This window comes from Nerophis lumbriciformis, linkage group LG05 (assembly GCF_033978685.3).
Source record: "Nerophis lumbriciformis linkage group LG05, RoL_Nlum_v2.1, whole genome shotgun sequence".
Classification (NCBI taxonomy): Eukaryota; Metazoa; Chordata; class Actinopteri; order Syngnathiformes; family Syngnathidae; genus Nerophis; species Nerophis lumbriciformis.
The window spans coordinates 348,163-372,500 of record NC_084552.2 but is presented as its reverse complement, the minus strand read 5'-3'; the positions used below and the strand labels follow the sequence as shown (position 1 = coordinate 372,500).

At 41.3% G+C, this 24,338-nt stretch overlaps 2 protein-coding genes across 2 annotated transcripts in view; both read right to left on the bottom strand.

Moving 5' to 3' along the window:
- The window catches only part of LOC133605820 (islet amyloid polypeptide), a 4,562-nt gene extending 1,320 nt beyond the window's left edge, over nt 1-3,242 (bottom strand). The window contains exons 1-2 of the mRNA XM_061959126.2: nt 3,152-3,242; nt 1,200-1,288 (exon numbers count right to left, since the gene is read on the bottom strand). Of these exons, the coding sequence (XP_061815110.1) occupies nt 1,200-1,288; nt 3,152-3,202 (140 nt within the window). The 5' untranslated portion in view covers nt 3,203-3,242. The remainder of the gene's footprint in view (nt 1-1,199; nt 1,289-3,151) is intronic.
- A 4,008-nt stretch (nt 3,243-7,250) lies between these two features.
- On the bottom strand, nt 7,251-20,964 carry LOC133605821 (solute carrier organic anion transporter family member 1C1-like). The gene is made up of 14 exons (XM_061959127.1): nt 20,878-20,964; nt 20,673-20,814; nt 20,430-20,562; nt 17,450-17,568; nt 14,912-15,058; nt 14,740-14,838; nt 14,438-14,671; nt 13,752-13,916; nt 12,171-12,366; nt 11,941-12,106; nt 9,940-10,124; nt 9,783-9,847; nt 8,054-8,171; nt 7,251-7,646 (listed from the first exon to the last, which is right to left on the bottom strand). The coding sequence occupies exons 1-14, from the start codon at nt 20,962-20,964 to the stop codon at nt 7,331-7,333; spliced, it is 2,172 nt and encodes a 723-aa protein (XP_061815111.1). The 3' UTR covers nt 7,251-7,330.
- Between the last annotated feature and the right edge of the window lie 3,374 nt (nt 20,965-24,338).

Genomic DNA, 24,338 nt, shown 5'->3' with positions numbered 1-24,338 from the left:
AGTGCTCACCTGTGTCTGGCATGAAACTGCTCAGGATGTTGTATAAAAGGGGACTATTAGAACTATTAGAAGTGCTCACCTGTGTCTGGCATGAAACTGCTCAGGATGTTGTGTAAAAGGGGACTATTAGAACTATTAGAAGTGCTCACCTGTGTCTGGCATGAAACTGCTCAGCAGGTTGTGTAAAAGGGGACTATTAGAACTATTAGAAGTGCTCACCTGTGTCTGGCATGAAACTGCTCAGGATGTTGTGTAAAAGGGGACTATTAGAACTATTAAAAGTGCTCACCTGTGTCTGGCATGAAACTGCTCAGGATGTTGTGTAAAAGGGGACTATTAGAACTATTAGAAGTGCTCACCTGTGTCTGGCATGAAACTGCTCAGGATGTTGTGTAAAAGGGGACTATTAGAACTATTAGAAGTGCTCACCTGTGTCTGGCATGAAACTGCTCAGCATGTTGTATAAAAGGGGACTATTAGAACTATTAGAAGTGCTCACCTGTGTCTGGCATGAAACTGCTCAGCAGGTTGTATAAAAGGGGACTATTAGAACTATTAGAAGTGCTCACCTGTGTCTGGCATGAAACTGCTCAGCATGTTGTATAAAAGGGGACTATTAGAACTATTAGAAGTGCTCACCTGTGTCTGGCATGAAACTGCTCAGCAGGTTGTATAAAAGGGGACTATTAGGACTATTAGAAGTGCTCACCTGTGTCTGGCATGAAACTGCTCAGCAGGTTGTGTAAAAGGGGACTATTAGAACTATTAGAAGTGCTCACCTGTGTCTGGCATGAAACTGCTCAGGATGTTGTGTAAAAGGGGACTATTAGAACTATTAGAAGTGCTCACCTGTGTCTGGCATGAAACTGCTCAGGATGTTGTGTAAAAGGGGACTATTAGGACTATTAGGAGTGCTCACCTGTGTCTGGCATGAAACTGCTCAGGATGTTGTGTAAAAGGGGACTATTAGAACTATTAGAAGTGCTCACCTGTGTCTGGCATGAAACTGCTCAGGATGTTGTGTAAAAGGGGACTATTAGGACTATTAGAAGTGCTCACCTGTGTCTGGCATGAAACTGCTCAGGATGTTGTGTAAAAGGGGACTATTAGAACTATTAGAAGTGCTCACCTGTGTCTGGCATGAAACTGCTCAGCAGGTTGTATAAAAGGGGACTATTAGGACTATTAGAAGCGCTCACCTGTGTCGAGGGGCGGCGGCGGAGCAGTGCAGCAGCACAAGCAGCAGTAGCAAGAGCGCAGGTACCCTCAGGTGATACATGGTGCTTATCTGCAGGGAAAACTTAGAATAGTCATGACTCCACATATATGATATATTCATGTCTCATTGAAAGTGTATTTATTCAACCGAGTGAATTGTCTTGAAGCCAAAGAAGAATACAACTTGAGATAAAAGTCATTTTTATGCATGGAGACAATATGAAATGATCATTTATAGAAAAGAAAAATGGAAGAAATGTGGACATTTTACACACAGTTTGAATAAAATACTGACTGTCAAAAATCATTAAGAATATTGCGAATGTTCATTAATGTGAGTTAGTAGTACTTCATGGACAAATGAGTTCAATCATATTTTGAGATCAATTATTCACAAAAAGGTCATATAGATGATGAATTATAATCATGAATAAATATTCACCTATCCTTACATTTTCTTTCTGTGGAAAAGGATAGATACAAAATAATTCTATAGATGAATGTCATTTATATGACAGATAGTTAGTTGCCAATAAGCTTCTTATTTGTTTCATGGCTAAATTGCAAGACAATTCTTTACAATAAATAGCTTGATAATGATCAAATATTACCTTTATATTATATTCATCAAGTATATTTTCATTTCTTTTCAGTGGAAAGTGATCGCTACGGAATATTTACATGGACTAATGGAATTTATTTGACAGAAAGTTTTGCATAAACTTTGTTTTATTTCATGGCAACATTTTGAGACATTATAAATGGTAAAATATTACATATTCATCCATGTTTTTTGTCTACAAATATTTCTACAGACCATACAAATAAATGTCATTTTTAAGTACATGACCAATAAACTCTTATTTATTCCACAGCTAAATTCTAAAACAAATGATTCACAATAAATATATTAATCGTACAATATTACAAATTCATGACATAACCTTTATCTAGTATTCATCCTTATTTTGTCCTGTGTAAAATGATGCATACAGACTATTTATATAAATGCATGTTATTTGTATGGCAGGAAGTAATATTTGACATTATCAATAAACTGTTTTATTTATTTCATGGCAACATTTTAAGAAAACAATTCACAATATGATCATATATATTATTCATTATAAAATATTACAAACTCATAACATAGTATTCACACACATTCAGAGAAAAATTCTTCATAGAAAATATTTATATAAATTAATGGAATTGATATGACAGAAAGTATTATTTTACATGACCAATAAACTTTTTTTTTTAATTCATGGCAGACTTTTGAGACGTTATAAATTGTGAAATGTTACATATTCATGACATAAGTTTTATGTAGTATTCATCCATATTTTCCCGTGTAAAAATGATTTATATAGACTTTTTATATAAATGAATGTCATCTTTAATGAGTCTTTTACAGTACCAATAAACTGTTTTATTTATTTGGTGGCTAAATGATGAGACAAATTATTCACAAGATATAGTTTGATTGGAACATATTACAAATTCATCACATAACCTTTGTATATACTTTTTATGTGTAAAAAGTTTCATACAGAATATTTTTTTAGAAATCAATTAATGTAATTGTATTTCAGCCAGTAATATTTTACAATGCCAATAAACTGTATTATTTATTTTATGACAACATTTACTCACAATAAAGTTGTATTAAAATACTATGTGTAGTAATTATCAGGTATTTCCATTTCTGTATTTCTTCTATGGAAATTATTTATACAATGGAATATGACATTCTATAAATATCTCCTCTACTGTATTTATTACCGTAAAATGCTAGCGCCACATGTTTTTTTTCCAATCCAATAAAGCAATAATAAAGCATAATGATGGCAGTGGCACACCGTGATGGCACGGACCAGCGAGGTCAGAGGGAATAATGATGTTTCTTCCAAGAATAAAGAGAAGTACTTACATGACAGAGTTGTGGTGCAGTCCAGACGTTTGCTTCGCTCTCCCCGTGCATCAACGCTTATAAGCTGCAAGCACTTGTGTGACATCACAACATTTATAGGCTGCAAGCACTTTGATGTCACACAAGTGCTTGCAGCCTCTAAATGTTGTGATGTCACACAAGTGCTTGCAGCCTATAAATGTTGTGTTGACATCACAACATTTAGAGGCTGCAAGCACACAGGAAGGGTCTTCCCCGGCATGGAATTGAATGCAAGCACGCTTTGGGGTACGCACTTTGACCCTTGCCTGTCAAACGTGGCCCTCCTCATCATTGTCATTAGTACGCGCCCGGAAACACCTGTGGGAGGGGGGGGGGGGGTACGTACTGTCACGGGGGAAGTTGGAGGTCACCTGACTTTGGCTTCCCTCTGGACCTAACAAACTTGAAGCTGAATTATGAATGTTGGCTTGTCATGAATAATGAATGGCAGCTCATTAAATTGAAGGACAAACAAGTGGGAAGAGTTTAGAAGGAAATATTTCCATAACAAATGTGCAGAACATTTAATAACATTAATTAACACTCCAATTCCTTTCTGCTACTTTATGCTGTGTGGTTTAACTGTTATGTTTTTTTAAGTTATTAACCTTTTATTATCCTTAACCATCGCCCCAAACATCTCCCCTTTCCTTTGTGCTGCAAACATTTTATTTGTCTGACTGTTATAGTTTTTATGTTATTAACGTTATGAGCCAGCAGGCCCACGACGTTGACTCTACACATATTAGACTTGGAAACAACCTTGTAAAATAGTTGTATTGGTCAATTGAGACAACGTTGATGTCTAACTTTTTTAAATAGATTCAATCTTGCACCTGGAAAGTTTAAGTGAGTGTTATGTATGTGTATATGTGTAAATAAATGAACACTGAAATTCAAGTATTTATTTTATATATATATATATATATATATGTATATATATATATATATATATATATATATATATATATATATATATATATATATATATATATATATATATAATAAAAAATATATATATATATATATATAAATAATAAAATAAATATATATATATATACATATATATATATATATATATATATATATATATATATATATATATATATATATATATATATATATATATATAGATAGCTAGAATTCACTGAATGTCAAGTATTTCTTATATATATATATATATATATATATATATATATATATATATATATATATATATGCACTGCTATTAGTGCCCTATGGCCACAGGGTTGACAACAACAAGCCTGCATGAGTGGAAGGTTCTTTTTAACACATCTCATGCAGCGTGATGTTTTATAAAGTCACAATATGACTTGTATCCAACTGTATAATACTTGACATTGTGAATTCTAGCTGTAAATATACTCCTCCCCTTTTAGACACGCCCCCAACCACGCCCCCGTCCCCCGACCACGCCCCCCCCCCACCCCCCACCTCCCGAAATCGGAGGTCTCAAGGTTGGCAAGTATGATATATATATATATATATATAGCGCGGCCCTCTAGGTAGTGACTTGTACTGGCCACAGCTGAGAAACATATATATATATATATATATATATATATATATATATATATATATACGATTGAAGCTGAGATAGGCTCCAGCGCCCCCCGCGACCCTAAAGGGAATAAGCGGTAGAAAATGGATGGATGGATGGATATATATATATTTAACTCTTGTGTCACAGGAACAGGGAGTCTTGTGTCAGGATGCTAACTTTCAGTGCTAACTCTTCTGTCTAAAAGAAGTGTCTACATGCAAACAAATGATCCTTTTACCCCGGGCTTGGTTTTTCTTTCAGTGTCCAATAATTATGCAAAACTATGCCATTTTCCCTACATCCTAATGTATATATATATATATATATACACCACATTCATATCTGCACTGATGTGCTGTGCACTGCTATTAGTGCCCTATGGCCACAGGGTTGACAACAACAAGCCTGCATGAGTGGAAGGTTTCTCATGCAGCGTGATGTTTTATAAAGTCACAATATGACTCGTATCCAACATTTATTGCTACATTTCTGCTGCTAGGAGGTCATTGAAGTGTAACATCACAATATGATCAAGATACATTGAAGTGTAATATCACAATAAAAAAAGGCTTCAGCTAGCAGCTACACAACAGCCAAGCACACAATAGCAAACAAGCTCGCTAAGTGTCACAATGTTGTGGTCCAAAACAGCACATTTATCAACACAAACAAGTGTCAAATAAATCATTATACTTGCCTATTACTTACTTGTTCATAAGTAACAAACGTGTCTGCATCATTCAACCTACTACCACTTCAACCTACCTACTGCATCCATTAGCTTCATTTCATTAATTATTGTGTCCATGTTGTCTAGCCAAGAAAAAAACAATTACCACTCCCACTTCAACTTAAAGACAGCAAAGTCCAATGCAGGTGTTTGATAGTAAATAAACAAATGTGTGACTAATTTCACTTGATCAAACCTTTACTAACATTCCACACTACAAAGTCATACAAGTATGTGCTGATACTGTATCACACTATGATCGGTATTGTATCAAATGTGAAAAAGTTGTATGGGGACATCCCATAATTTAGTACCATCAATTCCAGACTAAACACTGCTGCTTTTTTCCTACAATTTGAACCCTGCGGCTTATAAAACGGTGTGGCTAATTTATGAATTTCTCTTTGCTGACGACCAGAATGCAAATATATATTTCTTTTAAAACAAGCAAACGCACTGAACAGGTGTACTGAACAGGTGCACTGAACAGGTGCACTGAACAGGTGCACTGAACAGGTGTACTGAACAGGTGCACTGAACAGGTGCACTGAACAGGTGTACTGAACAGGTGTACTGAACAGGTGCACTGAACAGGTGTACTGAACAGGTGCACTGAACATATGTACTGAACAGGTGCACTGAACAGGTGTACTGAACAGGTGCACTGAACAGGTGTACTGAACAGGTGTACTGAACAGGTGCACTAAAAAGGTGCACTGAACAGGTGTACTGAACAGGTGCACTGAACAGGTGTACTGAACAGGTGTACTGAACAGGTGCACTGAACAGGTGTGTTATTGCTTGTGCTATGGCGGCATTTCTGGGTGGACTTTTCCCACTGCAGGTGCTGCAAGGCTGCATTGCCCTTTTGTTTGGACTGAGCTTTGAACTGGAAGTACAAGTGGTGTTTGTCCATAGCGTTTCTACGTGTATGGGTTCTTCATTCATCACTTCATTCATCAGTTATACAATATAACTAAAACAATTCTTACTTACTAAAGCGTCCCATGTGTGATGTCTGCACGAGTGTATTCATGCATATTTGTAGGTGCTATCATGATGTAATGAAGCTCGTGGCATTAGCGTAAGCTAACATGCTAACAGGTTTACGAGTGTCTGTGTTAGTATTATTAACTTACAATAACATTATTTTTTTTCTATTGTTTCAGTTTCACAAATTCCTCAGTAAATTCACCAAAAGGTCAGCGTGGAGTTATTGAGTCTGTTTAGCTGATTGGAGAGCTAGCTTGTGCAGCTCGTGGGTCCATGACCATGACTTCTGTTTTGTTTGATCAGCCGTTTTACTGCCGTGTTACAGACACTGTTTGGAAATGTAGAAATTGCTCTCTAGTGGGTTCTTCAGAGCACCACACACTGCCAGGAGAGTCTGGAATTCTGGGTATAACACTGTTTTATTTTCTTAATTGTGCAAAGTCTTTTGCTTTTCCGCAAAGTGTCTTTTCTGCGTCTCTCAGCAGCACCTCCAACTCTAACTACTCCTTTCCTCACGGCTGCTGCTAATAAGGGCGACAGGTGATTATATAACAAGGCCCACCTGGGCCATCCACACACCTGTCGCTGTCTTCGAGGCCAGTCCTGACACACCCCGTTCCGCGGCAGGTTCGCAGGCCACACCCCCCTCCACAGGAAACAATTATGGTATTTAAATAAACATTTATAAAAATATTTCCATGTAAATAATTCTAAAATCATGACTTTAGAGAATTGTGAGCACAACACAACATTGCAACTCTTGCTTTATTTTGTTGAAAAGATTCCATCAGAGGAGAGATGCTTGTTTACATTTGAATTGAACACAAGAAAAAGGCACACAAGGTTTATTAGACAAGCACAAATAAGTTGCTTAGTCGGAATGATTCGATCTTAAATGACTTATTTTCACAAATGTTGTTTTGTTTGCTGAACTTTCTTCTTGGCAGGCGTTATGTTCTCCGTCCACTCTTACTATGTTTGGTACAGAAGTGAGGCCGTGGTCCAGTTCCCCGAGCACCTTCTTGGCACTGAGAGGGTTCTCCATCACGCTGGCCTGGGGGTGAAGCTCAATCCCCCTCAGCGCTCCTTCTTCCCTCCGCAACTCTTTTCTCAGGACGATTACGACGGCCATCGTGAAGAAGAAGGAAACACCACTGATGGCGCTCACCAGACCCAGGAAGACCACGCTGCAAAAAGAAACCAAAAAATGCATAAATGTCAACATTTGCATATGAAAATAAAGATCATTTCAAGAAACAAAACCTCATTTACATTTTATTTGTGACAGGATATGTTACACTAATGTTGGAACATTATTTGCATTTTATTTTAAAAACTGTGTCCAGGTGCATACCTGTACATGTTGCTGTCATAAAGGTAAATACTGTGTCCAGGTGCATACCTGTACATGTTGCTGTCATAAAGGTGAATACTGTGTCCAGGTGCATACCTGTACATGTTGCTGTCATAAAGGTAAATACTGTGTCCAGGTGCATACCTGTACATGTTGCTGTCATAAAGGTAAATACTGTGTCCAGGTGCATACCTGTACATGTTGCTGTCATAAAGGTAAATACTGTGTCCAGGTGCATACCTGTACATGTTGGCATCATAAAGGCGACATGCTCCTCGGCCTCCACATTTCTTCACTGACCACTTCAGGCAAGTTGAATCAATAAATGCTCCAAAATAAATTGGGGCTGGAATGCCGCCTAAAGAAAGTTGCAACACATGTTAAATGTAAATATGATGATGTCATTGTCTATTTAGTATTACTACACATGGTAAATATGATGATGTCATTGTCTATTTAGTATTACTACACATTGTAAATATGATGATGTCATTGTCTATTTAGTATTACTACACATTGTAAATATGATGATGTCATTGTCTATTTAGTGTTACTACACATGGTAAATATGATGATGTCATTGTCTATTTAGTGTTACTACACATTGTAAATATGATGATGTCATTGTCTATTTAGTATTACTACACATTGTAAATATGATGATGTCATTGTCTATTTAGTATTACTACACATTGTAAATATGATGATGTCATTGTCTATTTAGTGTTACTACACATTGTAAATATGATGATGTCATTGTCTATTTAGTGTTACTACACATTGTAAATATGATGATGTCATTGTCTATTTAGTGTTACTACACATTGTAAATATGATGATGTCATTGTCTATTTAGTGTTACTACACATTGTAAATATGATGATGTCATTGTCTATTTAGTATTACTACACATTGTAAATATGATGATGTCATTGTCTATTTAGTGTCACTACACATGGTAAATATGATGATGTCATTGTCTATTTAGTGTTACTACACATTGTAAATATGATGATGTCATTGTCTATTTAGTATTACTACACAATGTAAATATGATGATTTCATTGTCTATTTAGTGTCACTACACATTGTAAATATGATGATGTCATTGTCTATTTAGTGTCACTACACATTGTAAATATGATGATGTCATTGTTTATTTAGTGTTACTACACATTGTAAATATGATGATGTCATTGTCTATTTAGTGTCACTACACATTGTAAATATGATGATGTCATTGTCTATTTAGTGTCACTACACATTGTAAATATGATGATGTCATTGTCTATTTAGTGTCACTACACATTGTAAATATGATGATGTCATTGTCTATTTAGTATTACTACACATTGTAAATATGATGATGTCATTGTTTATTTAGTGTTACTACACATTGTAAATATGATGATGTCATTGTCTATTTAGTGTCACTACACATTGTAAATCTGATGATGTCATTGTCTATTTAGTGTTACTACACATTGTAAATATGATGATGTCATTGTCTATTTAGTGTTACTACACATTGTAAATATGATGATGTCATTGTTTATTTAGTGTTACTACACATTGTAAATATGATGATGTCATTGTCTATTTAGTGTCACTACACATTGTAAATATGATGATGTCATTGTCTATTTAGTATTACTACACATTGTAAATATGATGATGTCATTGTCTATTTAGTGTCACTACACATTGTAAATCTGATGATGTCATTGTCTATTTAGTGTTACTACACATTGTAAATATGATGATGTCATTGTCTATTTAGTGTTACTACACATTGTAAATATGATGATGTCATTGTCTATTTAGTGTCACTACACATTGTAAATCTGATGATGTCATTGTCTATTTAGTGTTACTACACATGGTAAATCTGATGATGTCATTGTCTATTTAGTATTACTACACATTGTAAATATGATGATGTCATTGTCTATTTAGTTTTAAAACTCACCAAGACCTCGGAAGATCATAGTTTGCAAGCCCAAGGCGAGGGATTTGAACTCTGGGGAAATGCATCTGTAACAAGAAGCAAGACAAAATGAGATTTCAACCTTTTAAATGGCGATCATTTGGACAATAGCTCAGGTGAGATATGTAAGCTGACACACCTCATGACCACCATGAACCCAGGTGTGATGCCCAGAGAGCTGATGAAGGCGCTGAGAACGGACACCGCCATGTAGGAGCTGAAACTGCCACTGCAGCTTTCGGCTCGATGGCACTGCCCCAACTTCACCGTCGTGCTGCTGCCCGCCGGGTGGGAGGCGGACACGCAGGTGCAATTGTGAAACACCTGGTGGTAGATCACAAATGCCAGATTATATTCATCTGTCTTCGGACGTTCGTTGACTACCAAGTTATTTGACTCTGAGGTGAACGCTTGTAAAATTTGCAAAAATAAGTTAGCATGTTTCAAATACCAAGTTACATGACTAAGAGATGTACGGCAGCAAAAGCGGTCAAAAAAGTTAGCACGCTAATGTTAGAATGCTAGCAAGCTAACAACATGCTAACGGTTAGCATATACAATGTACCAATAAATGTGACTCTGAGGTTTAAAGTGGCAAAATAGGCAAAAAGAGTGAGCATGCAAACGTAGGCATGCTATCAGTTACGACTTGTCACGTGCCAAGTTATATGACTGAGGTGTACACTTGTAAAATTAGCAAAAATAAGTTAGCATGTGTCAAATAACAAGTTATATGGCTCAGGGGTGTATGGCGGCAAAATTGGCAAAAAAAAAAGTTAGCATTCTAATGCTAGCAAGCTAACATTGTCATGCTAATAGTTAGCATATATATAACATACCAAGTTATATGACTCTGAGGTTGAAAGTGGGGGGGGGAGCTAGTGCTGGGAGCTGTGCTAGTGGGGTGGCACAGCTGCGCCCAGCCAGGCAGCAACCTCCAGCCCGGCCACCACCACCAGTCTTTCGGCATGCCAAACAGCAATCTCCTGAAAGGCCAGCTCCACCACAGCTGCGCCCAGCCAGGATTCTACCTCCTGCCCAACCACCAGCACCTGTTCTTCGGCGTACCAAGCCACAACCTCCAGCTAGGCCACCTCCGCCAAGGTCACGGCTACCCTCAGCCCAGGTGGGCCTGAAGACGCATCCTCTCCGCCACCTGTCCCTGCTCCAAGGTTGGCACCTTAACCTGCTCCAAGACTAGCACCTGAACCTGCTCCAAGGCTAGCACCTGAACCTAATCCAAGGCTAGCACCTGAAACTGCTCCAAGGCTAGCACCAGTTGCTGCACCTCGGCTAGCACCAGTCGCTGCACCTCGGCTAGCACCAGTCGCTGCACCTCGGCTAGCACCAGTCGCTGCACCTCGGCTAGCAGCAGTTCCGGCACCTCGGCAAGCACCAGTTCCGGCACCTCGGCAGGCACCAGTTCCGGCACCTTAGCAAGCTCCAGTTCCTGTTCCTGCACCTCGGCAAGCTCCAGTTCCTGTTCCTGCGCCTCGGCAAGCTCCAGTTCCTGTTTCTGTACCGCGGAAAGCACCAGTTCTGGTTCTTGTGCCACGGTTGCTTCCTTCACCTGCCGCTCAAGCTCCTGAGGTGCCTCCTTCTTCATCGTCTTCGGCGGGCCCTACCGCGGCGCCACTCTCGTCCTCATCGCCAGCATCATCGCCTCCGCGAAACCAGCTGGCCGGCCTCGCAAGCGGCCATCAGACGTCTGCATGCGGCCCTCTCAGGGGTCAATTAATGGACGCCCCGGGCGCAAACAGCAGCTACGCCCAGTGGGCGTAGAACTCTAAGGCTGCTGAGATTTTGGTGTCACTCGCGTCCACCTCCTCGTCGGCCACTAATGTGGCTGTTCCGTGGTCGCCCGCCTCGCCAGTTGCAGCGGCGTTCAACGCGTCGCCGCCACATGATTCTCCCTCGACCCACCACCAAGTCCTCCCTCCGCCCTCCCGTGACTCTTGAACATTTTTTGGAACCTGTCCTCAAGCGGGAGGTACTATCATGATCCGTGGCCGGATCATTGCAACATAGTCATGTGATAACAACAGGTGTGCAACATAGTCATGTGATAACAAAATGTGTGCAACATAGTCATGTGATAACAACATGACTATGTACAAAAGACTAGCGAGTGTAGTCCCACCGTATGCTTCCCATAGCCGCTGTAGCGGAGGCAGCCGGCCAAGCATGGAGAGACGTAAGTGATGCCGCTGTCCGAGCACACCGGGTCCCAGTGGTGTGGCGAGCATGAGCAGTTACTGTTGCACTCTGAAAAGAGTGCATGGCTGCCATATAACACCCCTGGCGTCCTGTTGGTAGAGGAGAATAATATTTGTACAGCAGAGAGAAGTGTGTAGTGGACTTGGCACTGACCCGTTGTATGAGGTGGTGAGTCCAGCCACGGGTGTGTTGGCACACCTGGCGCCAAACTTCAGCAGCATGAGCAGGTACGCCAAGAAGGACACCACCAGAGAGAACTGAGCCGCTGACAGCACACTCATCTTATACCTCTTCATCACCACCCCTCCTAGAAAGATCCCCGTGGCAACGGCAGGCAGCGTCAGCACCCCTGAGGAAGAAAAAAAAAAAAGTCTGAAAGTTTGAGCTCAAATACTAGATAGGACAGCTCAAGTCTATAATCAGACTAGCAGTCCTCATTGGTTCACAGTCAATGACTAGATTTGACTGCTCAAGTCTGTATTCAGTCTACTCAGGCTTAAGCAGGCTTCACCAGTTCACGCTCAAATACTAGATAGGACAGCTCAGGTCTATAGTCAATCTCTAATCAGACTAGCAGTCCTCATTGGTTTACAGTCAATGACTAGATTTGACTGCTCCAGTCTGTATTCAGTCCACTCAGGCTTCACCAGTTCACGCTCAAATACTAGATAGGACAGCTCAAGTCTAGTTCATCTTCAGTCAAAGTGGGACATGCTTCAATAATCAAACATAAACATCAAGCAGCTAAAAGTCAAACATGGATACGTGTGGAGAGTCTTTTGCATTTTTTTCCCCATCATGCCTTGCAATGGATTTAAATAGGTGTTATTTTCAGTGAGCAAATGTGTGTGTTGACTTTTTGTTTGCTGGTTGATTTTTTTTTTCTCCCCGCATCATGACTAGGAAAGGTTGCTTGGATTGGGTCAAAGAAGTAATTGCTGTGCTTGTGATTTGAAGAAGGTACACATTATGGTCATTAACAAATCTGCCACCTGTCAGAACCCTGGGTATTTACATTTGATATGAATTCACCACCAGGAAATTGAACTTGTGTCGTTGTCTCGCGAGCCAAACCGAAGATTCCGGCAGGCCGAATTTGGCCCGCAGACTGGGTTTTGGACACCCTTGCTCTATTCAACCTGGAGAAACTTGAGACTGACAACAGCTTAGAGCTGTCCTTTCTTGTCTTTTAGCATCAGTTCATGCTCAAAAACTTGTGTAGGCTTTTTCAGTTCATGTGGTCTGTGGTAGCCTGTGGTCTGTCGCTTGTCTGACTATAACTGTCCTATCTAGTCTGCAAGCAGCTGATCATACTCAAAATCGGGAGCAGGCTTTATCTAGTCTTTGGTCAGTCTCCAGTCTGACTAGAGCTCTCTTATCTAGTGTTTAAGCAGCAAATGTAGTCTTTGGTTCAGTGTATTGGTCAGACTAGAGCTGTCCTATCAAGTCTTTGAGCATGAACTCATGAAGCCTGCCTCAATGACAGTCCAAATGTTTTTGTGGATAACCCGTATAGTCCAGGTCCAACCGATTCAATGCCCGGAGAAGACAATAAATGGATGAATGAGAATATTCCCGTCATCAGTCATTGGTTGAGTACAACAGTCACAAGTTAGGAGGAACTCCCTTATTGGTCAGTCTCCATGCCAGTCATTACCTGGTTTAGTTATACCACTCTCCATCGGTCACTTTCAGCACATTACAGCACCAGTAGTTGAGTGTGCTAGTTTTTACCTATGAGGAAGTTAGCTCTGGATGCAGACTGTCCAAACTGTTGCTCGATATACTTGGCATTGAAGGTGTGCATGCCAATAAGGGAGTTGAACTTCAGAGTGTTACCGCAGATGAGCAGGAAGTAGACGGGAGTGCAGAGCAAGTGCTTCAGCGAAGGAAGAAACCCTAGGGGGAACGACAAGTCAAGACCAAAATAATGAGGTTACTGAGTGGCTTCAAAGGGGGTCAATGGTGCTCATTTTATTAAAATTATACTGGATCCTATTGTAAGTTTATTTTCATAAAATACTCCATAATTCTCCTCTAGGCCAACACGCTCGGATATGGCAGCCTCCTTTTCCAAAAAAAATTTCTGTTGCGATTGGTCAAGGGTCGAGGAAAAAATGGTAAATGGGTTATACTTGTATAGCACGTTTCTACCTTCAAGGTACTCAAAGCGCTTTCACACTATTTCCACATTCACCCATTCATGGCGGGAACTACCATGCAAGGCCCTAACCACAACCCATCAGGCGCAAGGGAGAAATGTCTTGCTCAAGGATGTGACTAGGATGGCAGAAGCTGGGGATCGAACCAGGAACCCTCAGGATGCTGACACGGCCGCTCGACCAACCGTCCCAAAAACATTTCATGGCTGACATTTTTAAGAAGGAGCAACAAAAATATTGAGTCATCATCGGTCATACCTTTGGCGATTTCAGTTAGCTTTGTAGCTGGATTGTTGTTGTTGGGGGAATCTGCTCTGACATCTGGAGTCTCTTCCATGGTAGACTTGGGCTCTTCTACCTCTGGTGAGGCCAGGGAGCGGGGGAAGAACCAGAAGGGAAGGCTAGAAATAAAGAGCAGTCCTGCAGATACGAGCATACCCATCCACCATGCTCCTACCCAGCGGGCATCGTTGGGAGAGATAGTCACCCTTTCTGGGAGAGACGAGACGGTTTTAAAGGGGTTCACACCTACTATACTGTCTCATAAAATGACCACTCACCCATATCGACATAGCCAATGTCAACATATATATTGGCGAAATAGGACCCTAAGAGGTAGCCAAACACGGGCCCCAGGAGAGCAATGGTCTGGAGACAAGCTGTCAATGAAAGAAAGATCAAAGTAACGGAGCCTCGGATCATGCAGACTTAACGTAGAGACGAGGATAATACCGATGTAGAAGGCAGAGTTTTCAGCTTTAGCAAAGTCGTCGACGTACGACATGCCGAGTGGCGTGACGGGAGTTTCTCCGATCCCCCGCAGGGTATTCCCCAGGAACACGTAGATCCACATATTGGAAGCAGGTTCTTTTTGGCAGGCTGCACAAACACAATGAATGGGGAGTGCGCACATGAACAAGCATTGATTAGTTGTAGGATTTCCGTAATACAGGACTGTTATATTTGAAGTCCTGGTAGCTGAGGACAGATCTGAAATCCTTCCCGGCTTCTCTCTGTTCATGGGTGTGCCAGTCATAATTCCAGGATATTCTGAAGACGATCTGGCCATTGGTTGCTGGGGTCAAAGTTTAGATTGGGACTTCGTTTGTTCATCATATTTTGCAGGCTATTTTTCATCTAAAAACAAACTTGCATGCAACATTACTTTTACATCATTCCAAATAAAGAAATCCAGTCCATCACTATCGACAAAAATTGATAATAAAATATGTCGCAGACAATAGTCTATGATAGTCGGTGGTGACATCATAGCTGGTGTTTCACTGGCCAAAAACGGACGTAAGCAAGTTCGCGCAACTCGTGACCGACAAGCGATGGTAAGAGAATCAGAGCTAGAGCTACACCACCACCGAAAACATGGGAAGTATGGCAACAACTACCCCTAAACACACAGATGGACCTGTCACTGCACACCTCCACCCAAGATATAGTGTTGCAAATGTGGGCGTTCCCTGTCAAATCTGTCATATTTCACTTGAAATTTGGATACTGTGTATACCATCCTATCCATCCATTTTCTACCGCTTGTCCCCTTTGGGGTCGCGGGGGGTGCTGGAGCCTATCTCAGCTGCATTCGGGCAGAAGGCGGGTGGGAGGGGCTTATCCCCAGGTGCATGTCTTTGGCGGTGGGAGGAAGCTGGAGTACCCGGAGGGAAACCACGCAGTTTCGAGAAGAACATGCAAACTCCACACAGAAAGATCCTGAGCCCGGAATTGAACTCAGGACTACTCAGGACCTTCATACTGTGAGGCACATGCACTAACCCCTGTACCACCGTGCTGCCTGTGTATACCACATGTAATAAAATGATCAAATAAACTATCAAATCTATTCTGATCACTTCAATTGAGATACCTGGAATCATCCCTTGAGATGAGGATAAGAAGACCATGATGTCAAAGAAATTGTTGTCTGGCCTGCTAGAGTGTAAAAAGAAGAAAAGTGCGACCAGGCATATCGACCATGACTGGACATCCGGGGACTATTTGGCTGGATTGTGGTCACTGACCTATGTGAGTATTTCACAGAAAATACAATATTTGTCCCAGCTCATCTTGACACATCACAGAGTTACAAACATTTGGACTAAACACAACAATCACAAATAACATGCGGGTGGTTCTAACTACAAGTGAAACAAACTTCCATTTACAGAGTTACATCCAACCGTCGCACTTGCATATGTAACACGCCTGCTTCAGTTTGGTCTCGAACCTGGATCCTCCAGAATTTGAGAGAAGCCTGATAGCTACCACCTCGCTCTGGCTCTTAAGGTTGTCAGGAAGTGAGCTTGACCATGGCCCGGTCATGTTACACTCACTCCCTCAATCCTCACGCTCATCAGGGTCTCGGCACCACTCTCACCCACCTGGTTCAGTCCCTGCTTCTGTTCCGCCCGGATCTCCAACCTGTGGGAGACGAGCTTATGCGGTTTCTCATAGTCATTCACATCGACGTCCCTTATGTGGGCTCTGTACCGAGGATGTGGTTGTGGCTTGTACAGCCCTTTGAGACTTTTGTGATTTAGGGCTATATAAATAAACATTGATTGATTGATTGATTGATATGTTTCCTAAATAAACTGTCAATAACATTTAAGTGAAAATGAAACTACAGCTTCACCAATTTAGTTATAATTTTTTGCACTTAAACTTTTTTCTGACTTCAGCTCCAGACTTCTTCTGTTTGTTTGGGATTGTCATTACTGCCACACGTGGTGGAAATGTGTATTACAACTTAGTACTGACAGATTTTTTTTGGCGGCCCTCTGGGGGGGGGGCGTATGCGGCCCAACAATGGGCGGCTTTACGGTTCAGAAGCACTGCCTTAAAACAGAAACCTGTCGGGCATCTGAAGGAGGCTTTCGCCGACTCTACTTAGTAAGACAGTTAGGCCAGGCAGGTAAATGTAGTCGTCATACCTGTGTGCATGTTTTTACAATCAAAAACATGAACTCGGATTGTCCAAAGTAAGTCCAGTGTGTAAGAACTGTTTCCCCTGGACAAGGACTTGGAATAGTGGCCTTTGGGAATGAAGGTGTAGGCCTGACAAGTAGCCTCCACTGTAGGGGCTTGGAAGCAAGTCCAAGTGGTACATTCCAGGAATAGTTGAAAGAGAGCCACCTTATTGAGATTAAGCAGCTTTCTTTAGCTTCTTCTACTGTTTGCAACTTAAAGCATAGCAAAGAAGCTTCATCAGAGGCTGAGAGTGTGTGGGACTAGAGAGAAGTGGTAAGTAGTGAGTGGTACCTGCTGTTGAGTTTCCTGCCCTCACATTCCAGTCAGACACGTCTTTCTCTGGACCGGCACACGCAACAGAGCTCATACTCGCATTCTGGGAAGCCGGGATGACCGAGTCATACGTGTAACTGCAAAGTAGACATAACACATGTTTTGTAACTGCAAAGTAGACATAATTACACTAAGACAAACTTGAATGATCCACAAGGGAAATTGTTCAACACAGTAGCTCAGTTACAATGATGGAAAGTGTAAGGATGGAAAGGACAATGCAGGTATAAATAGACTAATATAGCAATAAAAAATATAACATATATACGAATATATACATAACATGTGTACAGAATAATATATATACAGATATATTATATTATGTCTATGACATATATACAATATACAACACATGTACAATATTACAGTATATACAGTATATACTATAATACTATATAATACATGTTTTGTAAATGTAAAGTAGACATAATACATGTTTTTTAACTGTAAAGTAGACACAATGAATGTTGTGTAACTGTAAAGTAGAATTAATACATCTTTTGTAACTGTAAAGTAGACATAATACATGTTTTGTAACTGTAAAGTAGACATAACACATGTTTTGTAATTGCAAAGTAGACATAATACATGTTTTGTAACTGCAAAGTAGACATAACATGTTTTGTAACTGTAAAGTAGACATAACACATGTTTTGTAACTGTAAAGTAGACATAATACATGTTTTGTAACTGTAAAGTAGACATAACACATGTTTGGATCTGTAAAATAGACATAATACATGTTTTGTAACTGCAAAGTAGACATAATACATGTTTTGTAATTGTGTGTGTATACCAGTCAGTATGTATTATGTGTGTATACCAGTCAGTATGTATTATGTGTGTATACCAGTCAGTATGTATTATGTGTGTATACCAGTCAGTATGTATTATGTGTGTCTACCAGTCAGTATGTATTATGTGTGTATACCAGTCAGTATGTATTATGTGTGTATACCAGTCAGTATGTATTATGTGTGTATACCAGTCAGTATGTATTATGTGTGTATACCAGTCAGTATGTATTATGTGTGTATACCAGTCAGTATGTATTATGTGTGTATACCAGTCAGTATGTATTATGTGTGTATGCCAGTCAGTATGTATTATGTGTGTATACCAGTCAGTGTGTATTATGTGTGTATACCAGTCAGTATGTATTATGTGTGTCTACCAGTCAGTATGTATTATGTGTGTATACCAGTCAGTATGTATTATGTGTGTATACCAGTCAGTATGTATTATGTGTGTATACCAGTCAGTATGTATTATGTGTGTATACCAGTCAGTATGTATTATGTGTGTATACCAGTCAGTATGTATTATGTGTGTATACCAGTCAGTATGTATTATGTGTGTATACCAGGCGGTATGTATTATGTGTGTATACCAGTCAGTATGTATTATGTGTGTATACCAGGCAGTATGTATTATGTGTGTATACCAGTCAGTATTTATTATGTGTGTATACCAGTCAGTATGTATTATGTGTGTATACCAGTCAGTATGTATTATGTGTGTATACCAGTCAGTATGTGTTATGTGTGTCTACCAGTCAGTATGTATTATGTGTGTATACCAGTCAGTATGTATTATGTGTGTATACCAGTCAGTATGTATTATGTGTGTATACCAGTCAGTATGTATTATGTGTGTATGCCAGTCAGTATGTATTATGTGTGTATACCAGTCAGTGTGTATTATGTGTGTATACCAGTCAGTATGTATTATGTGTGTCTACCAGTCAGTATGTATTATGTGTGTATACCAGTCAGTATGTATTATGTGTGTATACCAGTCAGTATGTATTATGTGTGTATACCAGTCAGTATGTATTATGTGTGTATACCAGTCAGTATGTATTATGTGTGTATACCAGTCAGTATGTATTATGTGTGTATACCAGTCAGTATGTATTATGTGTGTATACCAGGCGGTATGTATTATGTGTGTATACCAGTCAGTATGTATTATGTGTGTATACCAGGCAGTATGTATTATGTGTGTATACCAGTCAGTATTTATTATGTGTGTATACCAGTCAGTATGTATTATGTGTGTATACCAGTCAGTATGTATTATGTGTGTATACCAGTCAGTATGTATTATGTGTGTCTACCAGTCAGTATGTATTATGTGTGTATACCAGTCAGTATGTGTTATGTGTGTATACCAGTCAGTATGTATTATGTGTGTATACCAGTCAGTATGTATTATGTGTGTATACCAGTCAGTATGTATTATGTGTGTATGCCAGTCAGTATGTATTATGTGTGTATACCAGTCAGTGTGTATTATGTGTGTATACCAGTCAGTATGTATTATGTGTGTCTACCAGTCAGTATGTATTATGTGTGTATACCAGTCAGTATGTATTATGTGTGTATACCAGTCAGTATGTATTATGTGTGTATACCAGTCAGTATGTATTATGTGTGTATACCAGTCAGTATGTATTATGTGTGTATACCAGTCAGTATGTATTATGTGTGTATACCAGTCAGTATGTATTATGTGTGTATACCAGGCGGTATGTATTATGTGTGTATACCAGTCAGTATGTATTATGTGTGTATACCAGGCAGTATGTATTATGTGTGTATACCAGTCAGTATTTATTATGTGTGTATACCAGTCAGTATGTATTATGTGTGTATACCAGTCAGTATGTATTATGTGTGTATACCAGTCAGTATGTGTTATGTGTGTCTACCAGTCAGTATGTATTATGTGTGTATACCAGTCAGTATGTGTTATGTGTGTATACCAGTCAGTATGTATTATGTGTGTATACCAGTCAGTATGTGTTATGTGTGTATACCAGTCAGTATGTATTATGTAAGTGAGTAAAGTCCAAGTCCTTGTCAGACTTTGGCATGGAGCTTGTGCAGGTGTACCTAATGAAGTGTCCAGTCAGTGTACATTGCAGTTTTCTTACGGTCCCATCATGAAGTGTGACAGTCCGGTGCAAAGCGCGCCCGCCGCCATGAGAAGCGAGCCGCCGCCGATCAGCCTGGGCCGATGCATCTTGGCGCCAAAATGGCTGACCGCGGCGAGAAACAACAAGTTGCCTTCCTCCAGGAAAACAGCGAGCGTCACAAGGAAAGAGGACACAAAACACATGGAAAGAGGACAGAAAAAGTGTTTGTCATGTTGAAAACTGATGAGGGTGTATTCGTACCCATCTCAAAACTGCCGTCGATGAGTCCCACGTGCGAGCTGGAGAGGTGGAAGCGGCGCTCCAGCTGCGTGAAGGAGCTCTTCATGCAGGTTCCTGTCAGGGTGTTGCAGAAGTAGACCAAGGACAACGCCCCCATCAACATCTGCAAAACACAGGAACGTGTAGAAGATTCCGCAGATGATTTGCAGCGTCGTGCCGTGGCCACCTTGAGAGTGGAGCGTCTTCCGGACGTGTTTCCATCAGACACACTTAGGACCTGCTGGCTGCTCGTCTTCTTTGAGGAGTCCTCCATCTTTACATCGGCCTTCTTCTTCCTCAGGAAGTCTGACAAATACAATAACACTTCAGTACAAGCTGACAACAACAGGAAGACTGAAGGGTGAAGGTGTGGGGTGGTGAGGTGGTGAGGTGGTGAGGTGGTGAGGTGTATGCCTGCACATCAGTGTCCTAGTAGTCAACGAGTGTGTGTTTTGTCCATAAGCCTGTAAGTCACGTAACAGAGTCCAACATCCCCGGTGTATATGAAGAAGGACGAAGGCTTTTCAGAGCGTCTTTCGCTGCGATGGTCTCACTGGGGTGTTTACAGCAAGGGCTGCACACAACACAACACAACACAAGAGGCAACACAAATTGCTACACACATAACAACACAAGTGGCGACACAAAGTGCTGCACACAACACAACACAAGTGGCGACACAACGTGCTGCACACAACACAACACAAGTGGCGACACAACGTGCTACACACAACACAACACAAGTGGTTACACAAAGTGCTGCACACAACACAACACAAGTGGCGACACAACGTGCTACACACAACACAACACAAGTGGTTACACAAAGTGCTGCACACAACACAACACAACACAAGTGGCGACACAAAGTGCTGCACACAACACAACACAAGTGGCGACACAACGTGCTACACACAACACAACACAAGTGGTTACACAAAGTGCTGCACACAACACAACACAAGTGGCGACACAAAGTCCTGCACACAACACAACACAAGTGGTGACACAAAGTGCTGCACACAACACAACACAACACAAGTGGCGACACAAAGTGCTGCACACAACACAACACAAATGGTGACACAAAGTGCTGCACACAACACAAGTGGTGACACAAAGTGCTGCACACAACACAACACAACACAAGTGGCGACACAAAGTGCTGCACACAACACAACACAACACAAGTGGCAACACAAAGTGCTGCACACAACCCAACACAAGTCGCGACACAAAGTGCTACACACAACACAACACAAGTGGCGACACAAAGTGCTGCACACAACACAACACAAGTGGCGACACAAAGTGCTGCACACAACACAACACAACACAACACAAGTGGCGACACAAAGTGCTACACACATAACAACACAAGTGGCGACACAAAGTGCTGCACACAACACAACACAAGTGGCGACACAACGTGCTACACACAACACAACACAAGTGGTTACACAAAGTGCTGCACACAACACAACACAACACAACACAAGTGGCGACACAAAGTGCTGCACACAACACAACACAAGTGGCGACACAACATGCTACACACAACACAAGTGGTGACACAAAGTGCTGCACACAACACAACACAAGTGGCGACACAACGTGCTACACACAACACAACACAAGTGGCGACACAAAGTGCTGCACACAACACAACACAAGTGGCGACACAACATGCTACACACAACACAAGTGGTGACACAAAGTGCTGCACACAACACAACACAAGTGGCGACACAACGTGTTGCACACAACACAACACAAGTGGCGACACAAAGTGCTGCACACAACACAACACAAGTGGCGACACAAAGTGCTGCACACAACACAACACAAGTGGCGACACAAAGTGCTGCACACAACACAACACAAGTGGCGACACAACATGCTACACACAACACAAGTGGTGACACAAAGTGCTGCACACAACACAACACAACACAAGTGGCGACACAAAGTGCTGCACACAACACAACACAACACAAGTGGCGACACAAAGTGCTGCACACAACCCAACACAAGTCGCGACACAAAGTGCTACACACAACACAACACAAGTGGCGACACAAAGTGCTGCACACAACACAACACAAGTGGCGACACAAAGTGCTGCACACAACACAACACAACACAACACAAGTGGCGACACAAAGTGCTACACACATAACAACACAAGTGGCGACACAAAGTGCTGCACACAACACAACACAAGTGGCGACACAACGTGCTACACACAACACAACACAAGTGGTTACACAAAGTGCTGCACACAACACAACACAACACAACACAAGTGGCGACACAAAGTGCTGCACACAACACAACACAAGTGGCGACACAACATGCTACACACAACACAAGTGGTGACACAAAGTGCTGCACACAACACAACACAAGTGGCGACACAACGTGCTACACACAACACAACACAAGTGGCGACACAAAGTGCTGCACACAACACAACACAAGTGGCGACACAACATGCTACACACAACACAAGTGGTGACACAAAGTGCTGCACACAACACAACACAAGTGGCGACACAACGTGTTGCACACAACACAACACAAGTGGCGACACAAAGTGCTGCACACAACACAACACAAGTGGCGACACAAAGTGCTGCACACAACACAACACAAGTGGCGACACAAAGTGCTGCACACAACACAACACAAGTGGCGACACAACATGCTACACACAACACAAGTGGTGACACAAAGTGCTGCACACAACACAACAATCATAGAAGAAGAGAAGAAAATAAATTGTTCACTTCTTGTGTGTTACAGGACGAGTGTTGCCATCATTGGCCCAGCCCTATGGCTAAATCCAGCCCTGACTGAGATAATCACATGATAGTGTTGGTGTGCATACGTACTGTACCTTTATCTGTCAGCTACAGGTGTACAGGCGTACAGGTGTACAGGTGTACAGGTGAACAGGTGTACAGGTGTACAGGTGAACAGATGTACAGGTGAACAGGTGTACAGATGTACAGGCGTACAGGTGTACAGGTGTACAGGTGAACAGGTGTACAGGTGAACAGATGTACAGGTGTACAGGTGTACAGGTGTACAGGCGTACAGGCGTACAGGTGTACAGGTGAACAGGTGTACAGGTGAACAGGTGTACATGTGTACAGGTGAACAGGTGTACATGTGTACAGGTGAACAGGTGTACAGGTGTACAGGTGTACAGGTGTACAGGCGTACAGGCGTACAGGGGTACAGGTGAACAGGTGTACAGGTGAACAGGTGTACATGTGTACAGGTGAACAGGTGTACATGTGTACAGGTGAACAGGTGTACAGGTGTACAGGCGTACAGGCGTACAGGTGTACAGGTGAACAGGTGTACAGGTGTACAGGTGTACATGTGTACAGGTGAACAGGTGTACAGGTGTACAGGCGTACAGGTGTACAGGTGTACAGGTGAACAGGTGTACAGGTGAACAGGTGAACAGGTGTACAGGTGTACAGGTGTACAGGTGTTAAGGTGTACAGGTGTTAAGGTGTACAGGTGTACAGGTGTACAGGTGGTCCTGGTCAATAAAGCACATTTCACTGGCCTCCAAAAAATGACACTTTCCCTTAAAGTTTCCTTGGTTTGAAACTAATCTATTGCATCATGCAT

Coding starts and splice junctions, on each gene's coding strand:
- LOC133605821 (XM_061959127.1), bottom strand. CDS start 20,964: ATGGAGGACTCCTCAAAGAAGACGAGCAGCCAGCAGGTCCTAAGTGTG. Junction 17,569..20,429: donor TCACACTTCATGATGGGACC/GTAAGAAAACTG, acceptor TCTACTTTGCAG/TTACACGTATGACTCGGTCA. Junction 15,059..17,449: donor GGCAGGAAACTCAACAGCAG/GTACCACTCACT, acceptor GTGTTTGTGCAG/CCTGCCAAAAAGAACCTGCT.